The 22,434-nt window shown below is 48.8% G+C and overlaps 1 protein-coding gene across 5 annotated transcripts in view; it reads left to right on the plus strand.

The window, feature by feature from the left end:
* LOC142482647 (uncharacterized) overlaps positions 1-22,434 on the plus strand; it is a 141,852-nt gene that overhangs the window by 113,951 nt on the left and 5,467 nt on the right. For 4 of the 5 annotated variants that reach the window (XM_075583047.1, XM_075583045.1, XM_075583046.1 and 1 more), the window contains one exon: positions 3,626-3,793. The exons of the other annotated variant lie outside the window; for it this stretch is intronic. In XM_075583047.1, coding sequence (XP_075439162.1) covers positions 3,626-3,793 — 168 coding nt within the window. The remainder of the gene's footprint in view (positions 1-3,625; positions 3,794-22,434) is intronic. 5 annotated transcript variants of the gene reach the window in all.

A 22,434-nucleotide genomic window follows, 5' to 3' on the forward strand; every position in this document is an offset into this window, starting at 1 on the left:
CCCAATGTATATGGAGGGGACAGGGTGTTAAGACTGAGACAAAAAGAGACTTATTGGATACATCAACTTAACACCATGTCCCCCAATGGGCTAAATGAGGAAATAGACATGGCTGCATTCCTGTGATCAAACAATAAACTCAATATAGACAGTTTTTTATTTGAATTAATATGATATGTAATTTTGTGTATCAACCTTGATGTAATGGTGCTTGTTTTCAGTGTTCACAGAGATTTCAATTAATTTTCCTTTTAAAATTATATAATAAAATAGTATATTTTAACAGTCCTAATTTTCTTTTTCTAAATTCGTTTCTTGTTGAATTGTTAATTGACTCTACAATCATTAACCATTAAAGCATACTTAATACATTCTCGTGAGGATACTGGAAGCATACACCAATGTGGCACTGATTAGATTAGATTAATCAATTGCATTATACAATCAATTAATGCAATACTTTCTATATATAGCAATAGTAAGCAACCAGCAATGACAGTTCCCCTGACGAAGAGAACACAGTTCTCGAAACACGTAGGGCTGACATTGCTCTGGTTGCCAGTGAGCTTATACTAAGCTACTGTAAGGACACAGATTGCAGAGTCTCCTGACCGCCGTGTTTGGAGAGGGAATTGAAGCCCGCCCGCAGTTCAGCCACCGTCCGACGATACACGCCGACGTCACGAGTCACCTGACGCGGAAGTGCAACAGTTCGCCGTTCGAGAGGAGGAAGAGGGCTAGGACTCACACACCCCCGACAAACAGACAAGCAACGTGCCTCTGTTCCTGCGGTCTGTCTCAGTACCGAAGTGCTTGAAACAACTATATTGTTGTAAGTGTTTTTAACCGTTTTTACTTGTGGATAAACTTAACGATACTACTCTATGGGCCTTGCGCTTTTTTCTTTTTTGTTTCCTTACAGACAGACACAGACACACACAGACACACACAGACACACACAGACACACACAGAGAGTGACACACCCACACACACACACATAGAATGAGAGACAAAGAGAGAGAGCGAAGAAGAGAGTGCGACAGAGAGAGGGAGAGGGTGACAGAGAGAGGAAGAGGGTGACAGAGAGAGGGAGAGGGTGACAGAGAGAGGGAGAGGGTGGCAGAGAGAGGGAGAGGGTGACAGAGAGAGGGAGAGGGTGACAGAGAGAGGGAGAGGGTGGCAGAGAGAGGGAGAGGGTGACAGAGAGAGGGAGAGGGTGACAGAGAGAGGGAGAGGGTGACAGAGAGAGGGAGAGGGTGACACAGGGAGAGGGTGACACGGAGAGGGTGACACAGGGAGACGGAGAGGGTGGGTCACACAGGCAGAGGGTGACACAGAGAGGGAGAGGGAGGGTGACACAGGGAGAGGGAGAGGGTGACACAGGGAGAGGAAGAGGGTGACACAGGGAGAGGGAGAGGGTGACACAGGGAGAGGGAGAGGGTGACACGGAGAGGGAGAGGGTGACACAGGGAGAGGGTGACACGGAGAGGGAGAGGGTGACACAGGGAGAGGGTGATACACACAGACACTCACTCTCACTCAGACAAACACACACTCACACACACACACAGTCTGTCACTCACACACACAAACACTCACCCGCAAGGCAGGGGGTCGCACATGGCAGCAATGGGGCCTCCGCATGGCAGTGGGCCCCCCACACGACAGGAGGGGTCGCACATGGCAGCAGGGGGCCTCCGCACGGCATGAGGGCCTCTGCAAGGGGCCGCACCCCCTACAGAGGCGGACGCCGGTGCCGCAGTATTCCCTGATAGAATGGGGAAGGGCTGGTAGGGGATTTCCCCTGCTTAGAGCAGGGAGAGGCTCCGGTTAGGGGATTTCCCCTGCTTAGAGCAGGGAGTAGCACCGGTTAGGGGATTTCCCCTGCTTAGAGCAGGGAGCAGCACCGGTTAGGGGATTTCCCCTGCTAACAGCTGAGCTGGCCATCAGAGCAGGAGAAGAGCGGGGGGGTCACGGAGGCCGGGAGAGATTGGGGTGAGGGGGGGGGTGGTGGATGGCCCGATGGGAGGGGGTGGCGGATGGCCCGATGGGAGGGGGTGGCGGACGGCCCGATGGGAGGGAGGGGGAGTGACAGATGGCCCTGCAGGGGCCTGAGGCAGACAGGCGTGGAAGGGGCTGGCTGCCGGAAGGGGGAGGAGTGGAAGCGCTGAAGAGGGAAAGTTGCTGAGAGGCGGGGGGGGAGCGAAGGCACTGCTCAGAGAGCCGGAGGCGGGGTAATCTCCCCCAACAACATGAACCTGCCTCCGGCTTTTTTTTTTTTTCTCCAGCGCGAGCGCGGGGAAAACAGCAGCGCGAGCGCGGGAAAAACAGCAGCGCGAGCGCGGGAAAAACAGCAGCGCGAGCGCGGGAAAAACAGCAGCGCGAGCGCGGGAAAAACAGCAGCGCGAGCGTGGGAAATTTAAAAAACACACGTGTGCTGCTTGGGCCAATATTTACTCGCCCGGGGGTTAAATCCACACGCCCGGGAGTGTAAATGTATATAATTGTCGAACACTGTATATGTTGTGGCAGCACTCTCTACGCGTTTCGTCTTGAACGAGACTTCATATATATATATATATATATATACAGTATAGATATATATATATATATATATATCTATACTGTATATATATATATATATGAAGTCTCGTTCGAGACGAAACGCGTAGAGAGTGCTGTGGAGCCTACTGTCCAGTCTGTATATTTTATACTGACACTCATCTGCCACATCATACTTTTGCTGCGTTGCTAGCATTTTTACCAGCCATCCAGACTTTTAAGTCCCTGTTTACACTGTGAACTTTCTCCGGCTGAAACCTCACTGACGTCATCGAGCTCACGCGAGATTTGGTTCAGTGCATTCTCTGTGTAACGCCGGAGCAAGGGGAAGGCGGCGTCCCTCGTGGTTTTCGGTCCCTGCTGGGACATAGAGGGGCTATTGTGGCAAGACACACCGCGGACATCACACCGAAGTCCTCCTCATTGGGTTCCTGCGTCTGAACGGGCTGAGTTGTACTCAAAAATGCATTTTATTCAGCTCTGTTTGTGAGTGTGTATTTTTATCCCTTATTCCATAAATTTATTTTTATACAATTTTACGCTATGAGTGCGCCTGTTTTTTCTGTGTTTTTGTATATATATATATATATATATATATATATATATATATATACACAATTTGACTTACCCATTTTGTACCATAAAATAGGAAAACATATCTAATTTTTTGAAGCTGAAATTCAGACATACAAATTTGCCATGAAGTTCATCTTTACATTTTCCCATTACATGATCTCTGCAATACGCCAGTGCGCCCCCATGCTAGAAAAATATGTGTTGCACAACCCCCTAATTAATCCATCTGTATATTTATACAGTATATATATATATATATATATATATATATATATATATATATATATATATATATATATATATATATATATATATATATATATAATTACCTTTTGGGGAAACCTACAAATACCGATTTTAATCTGGTAATATTAATTTATTTAAATCCCTCAGAGTTAGAAGTGCACTGCTCTGCTTTCACAGCACTGTAGGGGGGTTACAGAACACATTTCTAATGGGAAGTCAATGCAATTGCTATATCAATAGATGCTGCATATACAACAAGGAAGGAAGTCTGTGGAGCTGAATGCACTTTCCTTTGGAAGCCAGCTGACAGATTTAGAGAAGAGGCACTCGAGAGTTCAACTGGAAAACTCCCAGCTGCGCATGGAGAAGACCCACTTGGTTGAACACATATCTGAGCTGCATAAGCAGGTATATAACTTGAGAGCTGGTTAGAACATTGCTGCTTTGGTTTAACCAGTCCTCAAAGGCCACCAACCGTTCAGGTATTGAGGATATCCCTGCTTCAGCACAGGTGGCTCAATCAGTGACTCAGTCGAAGACTGCATCACCTATGCTGAAGCAGGTATATCCTGAAAACCTGACCTGTTGGTGGCCCTTGAGGACCGGAGTTGTCCACCCCTGGTTTAACCCTTTTGTCTAGAGGAAACAATGTAACTAAATGATCTGGCAGCATTGAAGCCTCTGACACTGGGATGTATGTGCTTTCTAAAGAAATACAGGCACAAAGGCAAACTTCATATTAAAATTACACTGTCTCTTGCTTTTCCCATAAAGTGATAGTTGGACAACAGAGAGTTGCAGATCATAAAATGTGTTCGTCGAGAGTAGGCGGTCAGGAAGACCATGTCTTGGTTTTATTTATATTTGTTGATATTTAACCCTTTCATGATGACTTATTTACACAGTTATTATCTTTCATAAAAACAATCAGATTATAGTTTTTCATATTTGGTGTTTTGCATACCTTTAAAGCTGCAGCTCACCCCAGGAGTGGGGGAGCAAGGGGTCCCCGGAGATGACACGCATTCATTTTAGTTACATGGACCCCTGGGTTTCCGTAATACATACATGTAAAGCAGAATATAAAGAAGGGAAGTTGTCAGCACTCAAATAGAAAAAATGAAGATAATTTGGAATAAGCCCCTACCCCTGTTCCCCCCCCCCCCCTTTAGTTGCCTTTCAGACTTCAATGGTTTTTCACACAATAGTTTGTTTCTAGCACATAGCATATTTATCTTTATTGTGGTTCTATTGATTCATCTTGTGGATTTTCTCTTTTCATCATATTAATACTGATTTGGTTTATTCCAAATTATCTTCATTTTTTCCATTTGAGTGCTGGGAACTTCCCTTCTTTATATTATGTTTATGTGGAGGGATTAGGGTTCCTCCTTGTTCCCTTGTGCACCGATTACTTTTCATTTGGTTATTAAGATTTCTTCATTTATCCTAGTTGAGTGCTGTCACCCATTTTTGTACTATACTTGTGTAGCCAGGTCCCCCTCTGCCTGTCGGCCCCCCTCACCTTGCTGGCGATCGCGGGTGCCACCGAGCCCCATGGCGGACCCGTCGGCGGTTGCAGGAGGGAGGGGGCGGATAGGAAAGGAGTGCAGAGGTTGCCGGGGACGAGTGCGGCCGGTTGTTAGGGCCGCGGTCGCGTTGTTAGGGGTCCCGGTGCAGGGCGCCACCATATTGGATTGCGCACGCATGCGCAGTGGGGATTTCGGCGCGGTGACCGGCAGGGAAATTCGCGCATGCGCATGCGCAGGACAAGCGCGCGAACACTAGCCTACCAGGAGAGGGCTTTTAGCAGGGACTACGAGTCCCATTAGGGGAACCCACGTGACGCCAGGGAGTCATTAGGTATTAGGATCTCCCTGCAGAGGGGCTTTTTGATACATTTCGCGCGTTGAGCCCACGTTAGCAGTCGGGACCAGGAAAAGCTAGGGGAAGGAGGTGAGTGCAGGGGTCTGTGACCCACTGCATTAGGCCAACAGCCCCCTAGGCCCCAGTTAGGTCCTGAGCCCCTCACAGCTTGTGGTGCTACAGGGACAGGCCCTAGGTTAGGGACCCTGTCACATTAGTATCAGTGATAGTTAGGCATCCAGCGGATGCTGCGCTCCCCGAGAAGAGACTTGGGCTCAAGCCTATGCCCAAAGAGACAGAGACTAATTCCTGGGTGGGATCGCCCCTGGCGGACCCTAATGCAAGGAAGGACCGGATCGCAGATGAGACCACCAAGCGGCGGATCCTTTTCGAATTTGCTTGCAGGCCCGAGTGCAGGAGCACTCGGCAGGTACCTTTATAAGTGCACCAACGAATCACCTAAAAATATATCTATACTCTCACATAGTGGCAGCGCTGACTACGGGACAAATGGGTTAACTGTGGATACGGTGTGGGGGTACACGGTGGTGGGTGTAAGGTAAACTCCTAGTGGAGTGAAAGATACTTTGGACTGCGTTATATGTTGTGGAGTTACCCCATAGGGGAAGTAGTATTTTAACGTGCATAGTGGTTACTGATAAATAAAGTGTGTGATTATTTCTGCATATATATAAACTGGTTATATACATCTTCGTGTATGTACTTATTGTATATGTGGGTCCTGTGTAGGCAACCTTCTACATTCCTAGAACCCTACACAGGTGGAGGTGCTGCAAACCAGATCGAGCCAAAGGACTCACCCCAGGTTCCCAACAAGTGGAGGCTCAGGCCTCTTGTGAACCTACAGGTATATGCACCACACCTGGTAACACATAGGTTTCCACCCACACATACTATATCTGTGCTTGGGATAGAAGGAATACCCATTACATTTGGAGGCCCTGCTGAGATCAGACCTGGGGTGCCCTATTCAATTCAGTACTATCAGAGATCAGCAACATGTTAATCCCCTCAAGTCAAGAGGTCCATGCTTGGGCCGTCACAGCCCGGGAACCACCTAGTTATGTAGTGCCAGTAGGGAACGTTCCAGCGTTAGTGGCGGAAAGTGACATCCGGGACTCTCTGAGGAAGCTCCTGGGTCTAGATCAAGTATGGTGCCGGGGCAGAGTGTACGACTCTACTGTTCATTGGAGCAGCATACTATTCACCGTAGGGCGGGACATATGCCAAGAAATGGCCCCGGACACCCTAGTAGCTCCCGAGGCCCTGCCAGAAATACTCGGCCTTACCAGAAATACGAGCAATGTTTTCATCAAGAGACACTACCCAGTCCCCCCAGGTTCCAGAGGAACCATCCACCAGTACTTGGCCACCTACTGCACCGGTGTCAAGTACCCCGAATTGGGTAGACCGTTCTCCACCTAAAGTCTCCTTTACCCCAAGCGCTCTCACGGAAGCCACCAGTTGGGCTGACAGTCCACCCCCTTCACCAGCACCCACTCCCCGTGGGCTGAACTCCCGGCCTGTCAAAGACAGTAGGGTAACTAATGAAAGTTCCGTAATGGGGGTGACACTACCACAATTCGTAGAGGCCATCACCATGGTCTCCCAGTCACGAAGCTACCGGAAACTCAAAGCCTTCTCTGGAGTATTTCCAACACCACAGGGGGAGGAAGGGATAGACTCTTGGAGGGAGAATGCGTTAAAAGTCGTAGAGGAATGGTCGTGTACTGACGCAGTGAAAAGGCAGCGTATCATGGAGTGTTTTAGGCCTCCAACTTCTACCATTGTAACCATCCACAGGGACCAACACCCAGAGTTGACGGCGTTGGAGATGGTGGAATTCCTGCTGGAAGCATACGGGCTAGCAGAAGATGAAGGAGCAATCTGGACGAGGTACTATTATCTCTATCAGAAGGAGGGGGAAGACTTGTCGGCCTTTATACACCGCCTACAACTGGTCTTAGGAATCCTACTCAATCGTAAGTTGATTCCCGCCTCTGGAATAGATGAGGCGCTTCGTAAGCAGTACTTGTGGGGATCAAGCCCCACTCACCCCATAGCCAATATGCTCCGCAGCAAACTAATGGAAGGGAGCCCCCCTACGTTCACCGGATTGCTGCGGCAAGTGAAAATTCATGAAGCACATGCCTTGTTACACTATCCCGCAAAACCCAAGAGCCCCTCTGTCTCAAAGGGAAAGGGGTCTATGGAGAAGAAGGAAGAATCTGCCGCCCCGTCAAAGGGGTACAAGCCAAAACCCTCCGACAAACCACCTTCCCCGTCCAAGGTTCGTCCAGACCGGCGCAAGGTCGTTTGCTATAACTGCGGTAAGAAGGGCCACTTCTCCAGTGACTGTTCAGGGAGGGAGGACCCACCAGAGGAGAAACCTCCCAATAAAGGAAATTCAGCCCGGTCAATGGTCTGCTGAGTACAGACGGCGGAGTCTGACACAGAAACCCCTACTGGATTTGAAGAGGCTCCGCCTGACTCCGGCCCCAGTGATGACGCCTTGCCAGGGGATGCTTAAGTAGGCAAGTAGGCCCATCGGCCAACGTGTGTGTTGTACTGGAAGGGATCTATGCCTCTGCCCTACTGGACACCGGGTCCCAAGTGACTATAATATACCGCAAGTTCTATGACCAGAACCTCAAACACTGTCCCCTGCAGTCGGCCGAACATATGAAGGTGAGGGGGTTAAATAACGAAGACTACCCCATCGATGGGATTGTAAGGGTTTGACTGGACCTCCAACTGAACACAGGCAAGAAACACCCCATGCATGTAGCAGCAATGGTATGCCCGGAGCCCCAAGACCAGTGCAAATATCCAATCATCTTGGGAACCAATACTGATATAGTACAAGCGGTAATCAGAGCATACCTGAAAGAGACCAACGAGTTGCCGATGGCCAATCTGCTCCTCGATCCCATTCTACGAGAAGAGTGCAACCGGGTATATGCCTTGGAGCGTCACGGGGACCTCTACAATCGTCAATGCGGACTGACGACCATATTACCAGGGGGAGTGCAACGTATGGCTGTCTGGTGCTGTTATCCCGAGCGAGATGAGAACGATCAGCTTTTCTCTCTGGAGAGTACCCCTGAGGAAGAGGTTCAGAGAGGGTATAGGGTACTACCCGAAGTGAGAGAGTGGATGACTAAAATCCCTCTACGAACTTACGTATTTGTGCAGAATATATCCCCATTCCCGATGGACCTTGATGCAGGACAAAGTCTGGGTTGCATATATCCGATTAGCCCTGTGGAAACAACGCCCCAGGTGAACGCTGCTGCAGTGGCTGAGTGGTTAGTCGATCTGGACTTCAACTTCGGCGAGTCGACGTTGCCAACTGAGTGGTAAGAGCGGCTGACAACCAAGTTGAATAAACAACGGACTGTGTTCTCCACGAGTGAGATGGATGTGGGGTGCAGTCGCAGCGCTCAACATGCCATTAGACTGAGTGACGCCACTCCGTTCCGTGAACGCTCTCGTCGCATCGCCCCTAGGAATGTGGACGATGTAAGGAACGTCTTGCAAGAAATGGAAACCGCTGGGATTTTGACGGAGTCTCGGAGTCCTTACGCCTCTCCCATTGTGGTGGTAAGGAAGAAGAACGGATCCGTACGACTGTGTGTCGACTATCGAACCCTGAACAATCGTACGATACCGGACCAGTACAACCTTCCTCGCATTGAAGAGATTCTGAATGCTCTGAATGGAAGCCAATGGTTCAGTGTGCTCGATTTACAATCTGGGTACTATCAGGTACATAAGGATTGTAAAGAACTGCTCACCTATTAATAGGATTGTCCTAAAATGGTAGGTGCAAAAGAGGTAGATTACTTATATGACAGAGAGTGAACAAAGAAGTTCAAAGGTACCCCTATACAGTATATGCACTCTAAACCAAACGTGTGTATGTTTCTATGGCCATAAGGTAAAACATCCCTATACCAGAAACTAAAAGCGAAAACGGCGCAAAAAACAATAAAGTTTTATTATTATTATTTATTTATTATTTATTATTGTGCCGTTTTCGCTTTGAGTTTCTGGTATAGGGATGTTTTACCTTATGGCCATAGAAACATACACACGTTTGGTTTAGAGTGCATACAGTATATAGGGTTACCTTTGAACTTCTTTGTTCACTCTCTGTCATACTATCAGGTACCCATGAATGCAGAGGACCAGGAGAAAACAGCCTTCGTCTGCCCCCTGGGTTTCTACCAATTTACACGCATGCCCCAAGGTATATGTGGGGCCCCTGCTACCTTCCAACGCCTGATGGAGAAGACTATCGGAGACATGACCCCTCGGGAGTGTCTAGTCTACCTGGATGACATCATTGTCTTCGGAAGGACCCTGGAAGAGCACGAAGAGAGCTGCTTAAAGTGATAGACCATCTTGGGAAAGAAGGGTTGAAATTGTCCCTCGACAAGTGCCAGTCCTGTCACACCTCAGTGACTTACGTGGGACACATCGTGTCAGCTCTAGGAATCGCCACCGACCCAGCCAATCGCCACCGACCCAGAGGTCGTGAACTGGCCTCGTCCCGAGAATGTCACGGAGCTGCGATCCTTCCTGGGTTTCTGCGGGTATTATCGTCGCTTCGTAGAAGGGTACTCTAGTCGAGCTAAACAACTCAACAATCTGCTGAAGATATATCCAGAAGATACAGGAAGGAAGGCCACGTCGGCCCGTCAACCGTTTGGCGATAAATGGACGTCTGAATGTGAACAGGCCTTCCTTAATTTGAAGACAAGCCCGACCGAAGCGCCGGTGCTTGCCTATGCTGATCCAGAACAACCATACGTTCTGCATGTGGATGCCAGTCTCAATGGATTAGGCACCGTCTTGCACCAGAAGCACCCTGAGGGCCTTCGGCCAGTAGCCTACATCAGCCGCTATCTGACACCCAGTGAACAGAAATACCCTGTCCACAAGTTGGAGTTCCTGGCTCTCAAATGGGCCATCACGGAAAAGCTCCATGATTACCTTTACGGTGTTACGTTTGCGGTAAGGACGGATAACAATCCCCTCACGTACAACAATACCTCGGCCAAATTGGACGCAGCAGGGCACCGATGGCAGGCAACTCTAAACAATTACCAGTTCTCCCTGAAGTATAAGCCGGGGCCTCTGAATATCGGAGCTGACGCTCTATCACGACGACCGGGACTAAGTGCTAAGTGATGATGATGAATGGGAAGAAATCCCCGGACCAGGGGTGCGAGGTATGTGTAGCACGGCCGCCATCATCAACGATCAAGTGGCCTTCTCAGAATTACGGTTTGCGGATTCCTTGGGATGCCAGTCGCAGGCCGTCCCAGCAGCCTACTGCGATCCGAAGGGGATGAACATAACTCATGACAAAGTGCTACGGTGGAAAGATCTAGTAGAGTACCAAATACAAGACACTGTAATCAGTATTATTAGGCAAGCCGTTGAAAAAAGGAACCCAGCCCTCCTGAAGCGTGTTCCCAAAGACTTGGTCGCTTCGCTCATGCAGGAAGCGGACAAATTTGAAATTGATAACTGCTTACTCTATCGGGTGGTGCAATATCACAACCACCCGGATAGACGTAAACTAGTCCTCCCTAAGAACTTGCAATACATGGTGTTAAAATCTCTACATGATGAGCATGGACATCTCGGTGTAGAGAAGACCTTTGGTTGGTCCGAGACCACTTTTTCTGGCCCAAGACGCAAGAGGCCGTAGAAGGCCACTGTCGCCATTGTTCTCGGTGTATACAACGCAAGACCCTGCCTACCAGAGCTGCACCCATGGGCCATCTGAAGAGTTCTGGCCCCATGGACCTTGTGTGTATGGACTTTCTGTGCATTGAGCCTGATAGCCGAGGAATATGCAACGTGCTGGTCATCACGGACCATTACACCCGGTATGCCCAGGCCTTCCCCACCAAGACCAGAAAGCCATCACAGTGGCAAAAATACTATGGGAGAAGTACATCGTTCACTACGGCCTTCCAAACCGCCTTCACTCAGACCAAGGTCGAGATTTTGAGAGCACGCTGATCCGAGAATTGCTCAAAATGTTGAACATTGCTAAATCACGAACGACCCCGTACCATCCCGAGGGAGATGCTTTGCCAGAACGATTTAATCGAACCTTGCTGGACATGCTCGGGACTCTAAAGGGTGCTCAGAAGACTGAATGGAGTCGACACGTAGAGGACCTGGTTCACGCGTACAACTGTACCCGACACGAGTCAACTGGATTCTCCCTATACTTCCTCATGTTCGGACGAGAGGCGAGACTGCCAGTAGATGTACGCCTTCGAGTCTCGACGGATGGGATACACAATGCTACCCATTTCAAATACGTGCAAAGACTTAAAGACAGCTTGCAGCAGGCCTATCAACAGGCTGAGAAGTTTACAGCTAAGCTGAATGCTGACAATAAAAGGCGATACGACCATAAGGTCAAATATCGGGAACTTCGTCCTGGAGACGATGTGTTGCTTCGCAATTTGGGTGTCCCGGGAAAACATAAATTGGCTGACCAATGGAGAGACGGTGTATATGAAATAGAATCTCAGACGCCTGGCCTCCCGGTCTATCGCATCAAGGACACTAAAGGCCGGGTAATGGTATGGCACTGTAATCATCTTCTCCCCATTCCACAAGTGGGAGATGAGGAAGCAGAAATATTGGCCACACCACTGAACGGCGAGTCCGATGTCTCAGAAATTGATCAAGAGACTGTACATGATCATTCCAACTCTGAAAATCCGGAAGATCCTATGGAAGGGCCCTCTCAAAGGGATCCTCCCCATGGAGGGGCTTCTCCCGGAGGAGCTACGGGTAAAGGGCCCTGTAGGCCAACGCCTACTAAGGTGGCTCCAGCGGGCCAGCCTTTGGATCCACAGAGCCCGTGCTTTGTGCCGAACAGAGACTGTTCAGAGACATTTCTCCCCTCAAGGGAAGAGGCTGAGCCTCAGGGCTGTACTTATTACTCCCCAGAGGGAGTTACTGAAGAACAGCTCCGTAGGAGCCAAAGAGTAAGGTACCCTCCAATCCGGGTAACCTATGATCAAATTGGGGCACTCCATTATGAGGCTCAGCAGTGGGCTCGCAGCAAAGTGCAGTCCGTCATTGTGATGTTCAATGAAATGTACAATCTAATGTAGAGCGGACGAGTTAAGATTTGTATTTTATCATTGCATTTTTATTATATAATGGTGCCATGCAAATTTTCATTATATAACTTCTGTACATAGTTATATTCAGTTGTGTCCCAAGCGAGGACGTTGGGGTTTTTACCAGGGGGAGGATGTAGCCATGTCCCCCTCTGCCTGTTGCCCCCCCTCACCTTGCTGGCGATCGCGGGTGCCGCCTAGCCCCATGGCGGACCCGTCGGTGGTTGCAGGAGGGAGGGGGCGGATAGGAAACGAGTGCGGAGGTTGCCGAGGACGCGTGCGGCCGGTTGTTAGGGCCGCGGTCGCGTTGTTAGGGCTCCCTACGGGTCCCGGTGCAGGGCGCCGCCATATTGGATTGCGCACGCATGCGCAGTGGGGATTTCGGCACGGTGACCGGCAGGGAAGTTCGCGCATGCGCAGGACAAGCGCGCGAACACTAGCCTACCAGGAGAGGGCTCTAAGCAGGGACTACGAGTCCCATGAGCCTTAGGGGACCCCACGTGACGCCAGGGAGCCAATAGGGATTAGGATCTCCCTGCAGAGGGGCTTTTTGATACATTTCGCGCGCTGAGCCCACGTTAGCAGTCTGGACCAGGAAGAGCTAAGGGAAGGAGGTGAGTGCAGGGGTCTGTGACCCACTGCATTAGGCCAGCAGCCCCCTAGGCCCCAGTTAGGTCCTGAGCCCCTCACAGCTTGTGGTGCTACAGGGACAGGCCTTAGGTTAGGGACCCTGTCACATTAGTATCAGTGATAGTTAGGGATCCAGCGGACGCTGCGCTCCCCGAGAAGAGACTTGGGCTCAAGCCTATGCCCAAAGAGACAGAGACTATCTCCTGGGTGGGATCGCCCCTGGCGGACCCTCATGCAAGGAAGGACCGGATCGCAGACAGAACCACCAAGCGGCGGATCCTTTTCGAAGTTGCTTGCAGGCCTGAGTGCAGGAGCACTCGGCAGGTACCTTTATAAGTGCACCAACGAATCACCTAAAAATATATCTATACTCTCACATAGTGGCAGCGCTGACTACGGGACAAAGGGGTTAACTGTGGACACGGTGTGGGGGTACACGGTGGTGGGTGTAAGGTACACTCCTAGTGGAGTGAAAGACACTTTGGACTGCGTTATATGTTGTGGAGTTACCCCCTAGGGGAAGTAGTATTATAACGTGCATAGTGGTTACTGATAAGTAAAGTGTGTGATTATTTCTGCATATATATAAACTGGTTATATACATCTTCGTGTATGTACTTATTGTATATGTGGGTCCTGTGTAGGCAACTTCTACATTCCTAGAACCCTACACAGGTGGAGGCGCTGCAAACCAGATCGAGCCAAAGGACTCACCCCAGGTTCCCAACAAGTGGAGGCTCAGGCCTCTTGTGAACCTACGGGTATATGCACCACACCTGGTAACACATAGGGTTCCACCCACACACACTATGGGGCCTATGCAGAGAGCAGCGCTATTTCAAAACTCGCCATTTTTTGGAGAAATTCGCGCAGGAAACAGCAGAAAATGGCGAGTTACGAAAAACGCGCCAATTTTTTTTTTATATTTCTAAAACTCGCCTCGCGGCTGGCGAGAACCTCCATCTCGCCAGTTTTAAAAATATCCTAATGCAGAGAGGCGCGAACGGCATCTAGCGGCTGTTCGCGGCAATAAAATGGCGCGATTGTCTCCTTTTTGCCTCGCCAATAAAAGTTGTCAAGAAGCTGCCGCTCGCGGCCATAGCAAAGGGAAAAAAAGGCGCAAATTTTTTTTAACACTTTTCTGCAGCGCGCATCTCGCCAATTTAAACTCGCCATACGCATTCATGTTAAACATAGCAGAATTCGCACATTTCTGCATATGGAGAATAAAACTCTCCAAAAAAGCTACTTTTTATTAAACTCGCCAATTTTAAAATTCGCTGCTCTCTGCATAGGCCCCTATATCTGTGCTTGGGATAGAAGGAATACTCGTTAAACTTGTAAAGCTGGTGCCACTACTCCTGCATATTTAAATCCCCTTCATCACACGGGCCAATAGGATCCCACTGTGGATGATAGTGCTGCTTTCTGTTTGCCCACTTAACACCAGAGATTTCAGTGCCATTTCTGTTTCTCTTGGAGGGGGCAGTACTGGCGCTAGCTGTACAGGTATGTATCTTGACAACCAAAGGGTTCCCGGGACTGAAATTATTGCGGTTCAGCTCCAGGAATGCCCTGCTTGCCATCCATAGGGGGGGAAAGGAGGAGGGGGGTCAAACATAATCAAGCAGGGAATAACAAAGTAAGCATTATTTTACATGGCCATGTTCATTGCAAGCTGAGAGATGGTAGGTTGCCGTTATCGTTCTGCCTTTAAGTTCAAAAGGAGCAAATTCCTAAGTATATTTTGTTTTTAAAACCTCAGAAGATTCACTGGACTTAGATGGACTTTTATAACAACATATAAAAGTTGTGGGGAGGATGGTACCAGGTTATTGTGTCGTGCTAAACGCTCTGACTTTTTTATCTTGTGCTGCAGTGAATAAACCTGAATTCCTTCTGCTGAAATTGTCTTTTGTCCCTAAGGCCGCAACAGCAGCGTTAAAAATCATTTCAGCTGTATCAGTGTGGACATTATCCATTACAGACATTGCTCTACCAGTCTGACTGGTGTAACAGATGTCAGCATGCAAAGCCTGAAGGTCTAACCAGAATATGGCACAGGAAGTGTGATATTGGCAAACCTGAATTTCTAGTTTTTTCCCCATCTAATCCATTGGCATCTGCTTCAAAAGGGGGAGGGGAACTGCCCCACCGCACTTCCCTGAACAACTTACTCCCCTCTCCTTTCTTGCAAAACAAGCCAGCAATACACCTTTGATCTCATCTTCTGATTTCGTGTGTTAGTTTTACATCTCCAAGAAGCCGTTATTACGGTAAGCAGGGTGAAATACGTGAGGCAGGTAGTTCTTGTCTGCCAGCAGTTTGTGTGGGCCTAGGGGTTGGGTTTTTTGTTGGGTTTTTTTAACACTAAATTTGGAGGAACAAAAGCAAATACAGAAACGTTCTTCTGATTTGCTACTATGCACTAAGGCACTGTCCTCTGTTTTCTTAAAGGGATGGTGCCTCACCAAAATCTAACACCTGTTCGTATTTTTAAATTAATTTTTGAAAGTTTGTATATAAAAATGGTGAGCTAATATTCCCCGTAAAAAAAGCTAGAGTACTAGCCCAAATGTTAAATGCTACATGGTGTACAATTGCCAAAAATTGGAAACAACCTGCCCCCCCATCCTTAAACCAAATAAATAACAAAATTTGGCATATAGTTTATATGGAGAAACTCTCAGCCTATCTGAATGGCTCTACCTCGCAATTTTCTGAGATTTGGGCCCCCTGGTTTGGCCATGCAGTTATATCCCCATATATAGATTAGAATATTTGGAACAGAGTGATACATGTGGTAACTAAATTGTTATGTACAATGCTATATTTTTTACAAATGCTACCCTCCCCCACCTTCCCGCCCCCCTCTTTTTATCTGTTATGTTTTGTTAATTCTTATTTTGTATGAAAAAATGCTCAATAAAAATTTAAGTAATAACAAAAATAAAAAAATGGTGAGCTAAGACAATGAGGGATTTGATTTCCTGTGGCTGCTTCCTTTTATGTGATGTAACTACTTGCGCAGCCTGTGGCTCTCTAATAAGGGTAGGGTGGGATAAACACATCCTCATTAAGAGACCCTGAAAAAACAGATGTGTGAAACGAAAACAACAAAATGTTTTCTTTAAGCATGGTTACACTTGTTTAATTGGATTGTTACATTCTTTACAACATGTACTGTAGTTTGGTCAGCTACATGGGACGGCCCCTTCAACTTTTAGTGTACTTTGAAATATGCATTTGTTTTTGGTGGATGCCAAAAATTCACTTTGCGTTCCTCATGTAAGTCCTTTCCCCCCACAAAATGAGTATTTTGTGCTTTATGGTAATACTGTATCTCACTGTACAATTTCAGAACCCAGTAAAACTGACCAGCATTTTAAAATTAGAGAGCATTTAAACAATAAGAAGATCGTTTCCAAGGTCAGAATTTGATGTTTGTTTAATACTGTACTGTTTGCATTGCAGTAAGAGAGTTAAAATCTTCAGAGTAGGCATATCAAATGCCGGTAACATTGAAAACTAACTTATACAGTAGTTTCAATAAATCATCATCATTTATGTTTTACGTAAATACCGGTCTCCACTTAAGGGGGCATCGCAATACTTTACAGTCAGTTTGGGAACAATTAAATATAATTATTTTGTTACACAAGAGACAGACAGGAAAAGCCAGGATTATAATAATACATGGTTGCATTAAATAGGTCCAGGGTGGGCAACCCTGTCGCCATTCGCCACTTGTGGCGAATTGGCAGTCAAAGTGTGGCGAAGTGTGTCAAGAGCGACTCCCCCCAACCCCCCCCCCCCCCCCCTGCATGCGCGACTCTTCCTGCCAAGGGCTTGTTCAGCGCTGCCATTCCAACTCAGCGCGATGCCAACCACAACATGGCCGTTGCATAGGTTCAGGAGACAGAGTGAGGAGGGTGTATAATGAAATCCTGAAGCACCAATCAGGTTCCACATTTGAGCCATCAGCCCACCTACCTGACTCCCCTTCCAATCAGCAAGCGAGCCCTGCGAGCTTAGCCTTTCGCCCTCACTCAGCACTGAAGGTAATCGGGGCTGCGATGTCAGGAAAGTGTGTGCTATTTGAAAACACCAGCCAACCGGGAGCGAGTCCGGGGGCGCTGGGGAGCGCTGATTGGGTGGTGTGGGCGGGGCTTGTCATTGGCAGCAGGGATCTGGTACTCTGTGAGAGAGTGAGTGGCCGCCCGAGGCTCGGAGCCCCTGGCCAGACCGACCAATGGAGCTCAAGAATATAGTAGCCAACACTGTGCTGGTGTGTGTGTGCTGGTGTCTGTGTGTGCTGGTGTGTGTGTGTGCTGGTGTGTGTGTGTGCTGGTGTGTGTGTGTGCTGGTGTGTGCTGGTGTGTGTGTGTGCTGGTGTGTGTGTGTGCTGGTGTGTGTGTGTGTGTGTGTGTGTGTGTGTGTGTGTGTGTGTGTGTGTGTGTGTGTGTGTGTGTGTGTGTGTGTGTGTGTGTGTGTGTGTGTGTGTGCTGGTGTGTGTGTGCTGGTGTGTGTGTGTGCTGGTGTGTGTGTGTGTGCTGCTGTGTGTGTGTGCTGGTGTGTGTGCAGGTGTGTGCGTGCTGGTGCGTGCGTGCTGGTGTGTGCGTGCTGGTGTGCTGGTGTGTGCGTGCTGGTGCGTGCGTGCTGGTGTGTGCGTGCTGGTGTGCTGGTGCGTGCATGCTGGTGTGTGCGTCCTCTCTCTCTCCCCCCCCTCTCTCTCTCTCCATCCCTCTCTCTCCCCCCCTCTCTCTCTTCCCCCTCTCTCTCTCCCCCCCTCTCTCTCTCCCCCCTCTCTCTCTCCCCCCCTCTCTCTCTCCCCCCCCTCTCTCTCTCCCCGCCTCTCTCTCTACCCCCCTCTCTCTCTCCCCCCCTCTCTCTCACTTCCCCCCCTCTCGCTCTCTCTCTTTCCCCCCTCTCTCTCTCTTCCCCCCCCTCTCTCTCCCCTCCCCTCTCTCTCTCTTCCCCCCTCAGGTTTATTATAACTTTCAAGTTTCATGTTTAAAGGGTTAAACCTAGGTGATTGATGGTTTTTTTGTTTTGTTTTGTTTGTTTTTTACCCAAATCTGACACCAATAAGGATTAATTTAAAAACATTATGAGCTAATGGTTGGGGTTGATTTCCTTTCCCCTTTGTCTGTTGTTACTGTGTGCACAGCAAGTACTTGCCGTCACACACAGCCCCCTCTCCCCTTATCTTTATCATCTCTCTGATGAGGACAAGATATGCACAGGGTAAAGAAAACACTTGGTTGACAAGCACTTCCCTATTCAGCGCCCCCTAATAAATTGAACTAGTTAATTGGCTGTCAAAGTGTGGCGAATTGAGTACTACTAGTTGTTTCCCATTGTAATGGGAAGCGTGGTGGCAAGTGAGAGTCCCCTCGTGCCCCTCTCCGCCCCCCCTTCCTCCCGGCAAGTGCGAGTACGCCGGCGGCGGCACTAGTGCTGGGAGAAGTACGTCGTTCACTACGGCCTTCCAAACCGCCTTCACTCAGACCAAGGTCGAGATTTTGAGAGTACGCTGATCCGAGAATTGCTCAAAATGTTGAACATTGCTAAATCACGAACGACCCCGTACCATCCCGAGGGAGATGCTTTGCCAGAACGATTTAATCGAACCTTGCTGGACATGCAAGGAACTCTAAAGGGTGCTCAGAAGACTGAATGGAGTCGACACGTAGAGGCCCTGGTTCACGCGTACAACTGTACCCGACACGAGTCAACTGGATTCTCCCTATACTTCCTCATGTTCGGACGAGAGGCGAGACTGCCAGTAGATGTACGCCTTCGAGTCTCGACGGATGGGATACACAATGCTACCCATTTCAAATACGTGCAAAGACTTAAAGACAGCTTGCAGCAGGCCTATCAACAGGCTGAGAAGTCTACAGCTAAGCTGAATGCTGACAATAAAAGGCGATACGACCATAAGGTCAAATATCGGGAACTTCGTCCTGGAGACGATGTGTTGCTTCGCAATTTGGGTGTCCCGGGAAAACATAAATTGGCTGACCAATGGAGAGACGGTGTATATGAAATAGAATCTCAGACGCCTGGCCTCCCGGTCTATCGCATCAAGGACACTAAAGGCCGGGTAAAGGTATGGCACTGTAATCATCTTCTCCCCATTCCACAAGTGGGAGATGAGGAAGCAGAAATATTGGCCACACCACTGAACGGCGAGTCCGATGTCTCAGAAATTGATCAAGAGACTGTACATGATCATTCCAACTCTGAAAATCCGGAAGATCCTATGGAAGGGCCCTCTCAAAGGGATCCTCCCCATGGAGGGGCATCTCCCGGAGGAGCTACGGGTAAAGGGCCCTGTAGGCCAACGCCTACTAAGGTGGCTCCAGCGGGCCAGCCTTTGGATCCACAGAGCCCGTGCTTTGTGCCGAACAGAGACTGTTCAGAGACATTTCTCCCCTCAAGGGAAGAGGCTGAGCCTCAGGGCTGTACTTATTACTCCCCAGAGGGAGTTACTGAAGAACAGCTCCGTAGGAGCCAAAGAGTAAGGTACCCTCCAAACCGGGTAACCTATGATCAAATTGGGGCACTCCATTATGAGGCTCAGCAGTGGGCTCGCAGCAAAGTGCAGTCCGTCATTGTGATGTTCAATGAAATGTACAATCTAATGTAGAGCGGACGAGTTAAGATTTGTATTTTATCATTGCATTTTTATTATATAATGGTGCCATGCAAATTTTCATTATATAACTTCTGTACATAGTTATATTCAGTTGTGTCCCAAGCGAGGACGTTGGGGTTTTTACCAGGGGGAGGATGTAGCCATGTCCCCCTCTGCCTGTTGCCCCCCCCCTCACCTTGCTGGCGATCGCGGGTGCCGCCTAGCCCCATGGCGGACCCGTCGGTGGTTGCAGGAGGGAGGGGGCGGATAGGAAACGAGTGCGGAGGTTGCCGGGGACGCGTGCGGCCGGTTGTTAGGGCCGCGGTCGCGTTGTTAGGGCTCCCGGCGGGTCCCGGTGCAGGGCGCCGCCATATTGGATTGCGCACGCATGCGCAGTGGGGATTTCGGCACGGTGACCGGCAGGGAAGTTCGCGCATGTGCAGGACAAGCTCGCGAACACTAGCCTACCAGGAGAGGGCTCTAAGCAGGGACTACGAGTCCCATGAGCCTTAGGGGACCCCACGTGTCGCATGGGAGCCAATAGGGATTAGGATCTCCCTGCAGAGGGGCTTTTTGATAAATTTCGCGCGCTGAGCCCACGTTAGCAGTCTGGACCAGGAAGAGCTAGGGGAAGGAGGTGAGTGCAGGGGTCTGTGACCCACTGCATTAGGCCAGCAGCCCCCTAGGCCCCAGTTAGGTCCTGAGCCCCTCACAGCTTGTGGTGCTACAGGGACAGGCCTTAGGTTAGGGACCCTGTCACATTAGTATCAGTGATAGTTAGGGATCCAGCGGACGCTGCGCTCCCTGAGAAGAGACTTGGGCTCAAGCCTATGCCCAAAGAGACAGAGACTATCTCCTGGGTGGGATCGCCCCTGGCGGACCCTCATGCAAGGAAGGACCGGATCGCAGACGGAACCACCAAGCGGCGGATCCTTTTCGAAGTTGCTTGCAGGCCTGAGTGCAGGAGCACTCGGCAGGTACCTTTATAAGTGCACCAACAAATCACCTAAAAATATATCTATACTCTCACATAGTGGCAGCGCTGACTACGGGACAAAGGGGTTAACTGTGGACACGGTGTGGGGGTACACGGTGGTTGGTGTAAGGTACACTCCTAGTGGAGTGAAAGACACTTTGGACTGCGTTATATGTTGTGGAGTTACCCCCTAGGGGATATAGTATTATAACGTGCATAATGGTTACTGATAAGTAAAGTGTGTGATTATTTCTGCATATATATAAACTGGTTATATACATCTTCGTGTATGTACTTATTGTATATGTGGGTCCTGTGTAGGCAACCTTCTACATTCCTAGAACCCTACACAGGTGGAGGCGCTGCAAACCAGATCGAGCCAAAGGACTCACCCCAGGTTCCCAACAAGTGGAGGCTCAGGCTCTTGTGAACCTACAGGTATATGCACCACACCTGGTAACACATAGGGTTCCACCCACACACACTATATCTGTGCTTGGGATAGAAGGAATACCCGTTAAACTTGTAAAGCTGGTGCCACTACTCCTGCATATTTAAATCCCCTTCATCACACGGGCCAATAGGATCCCACTGTGGATGATAGTGCTGCTTTCTGTTTGCCCACTTAACACCAGAGATTTCAGTGCCATTTCTGTTTCTCTTGGAGGGGGCGGTACTGGCGCTAGCTGTACAGGTATGTATCTTGACAACCAAAGGGTTCCCGGGACTGAAATTATTGCGGTTCAGCTCCAGAAATGCCCTGCTTGCCATCCATAGGGGGGGAAAGGAGGAGGGGGGTCAAACTAAATCAAGCAGGGAATAACAAAGTAAGCATTATTTTACATGGCCATGTTCATTGCAAGCTGAGAGATGGTAGGTTGCCGTTATCGTTCTGCCTTTAAGTTCAAAAGGAGCAAATTCCTAAGTATATTTTGTTTTTAAAACCTCAGAAGATTCACTGGACTTAGATGGACTTTTATAACAACATATAAAAGTTGTGGGGAGGATGGTACCAGGTTATTGTGTCGTGCTAAACGCTCTGACTTTTATCTTGTGCTGCAGTGAATAAACCTGAATTCCTTCTGCTGAAATTGTCTTTTGTCCCTAAGGCCGAAACAGCAGCGTTAAAAATCATTTCAGCTGTATCAGTGTGGACATTATCCATTACAGACATTGCTCTACCAGTCTGACTGGTGTAACAGATGTCAGCATGCAAAGCCTGAAGGTCTAACCAGAATATGGCACAGGAAGTGTGATATTGGCAAACCTGAATTTCTAGTTTTTTCCCCATCTAATCCATTGGCATCTGCTTCAAAAGGGGGAGGGGAACTGCCCCACCGCACTTCACTGAACAACTTACTCCCCTCTCCTTTCTTGCAAAACAAGCCAGCAATGCACCTTTGATCTCATCTTCTGATTTCGTGTGTTAGTTTTACATCTCCAAGAAGCCGTTATTACGGTAAGCAGGGTGAAATACGTGAGGCAGGTAGTTCTTGTCTGCCAGCAGTTTGTGTGGGCCTAGGGTTTGGGTTTTTTGTTGGGTTTTTTTAACACTAAATTTGGAGGAACAAAAGCAAATACAGAAACGTTCTTCTGATTTGCTACTATGCACTAAGGCACTGTCCTCTGTTTTCTTAAAGGGATGGTGCCTCACCAAAATCTAACACCTGTTCGTATTTTTAAATTAATTTTTGAAAGTTTGTATATAAAAATGGTGAGCTCATATTCCCCGTAAAAAAGCTAGAGTACT

This window comes from Ascaphus truei, chromosome 2, assembly GCF_040206685.1.
Source record: "Ascaphus truei isolate aAscTru1 chromosome 2, aAscTru1.hap1, whole genome shotgun sequence".
Taxonomy (NCBI): domain Eukaryota; kingdom Metazoa; phylum Chordata; class Amphibia; order Anura; family Ascaphidae; genus Ascaphus; species Ascaphus truei.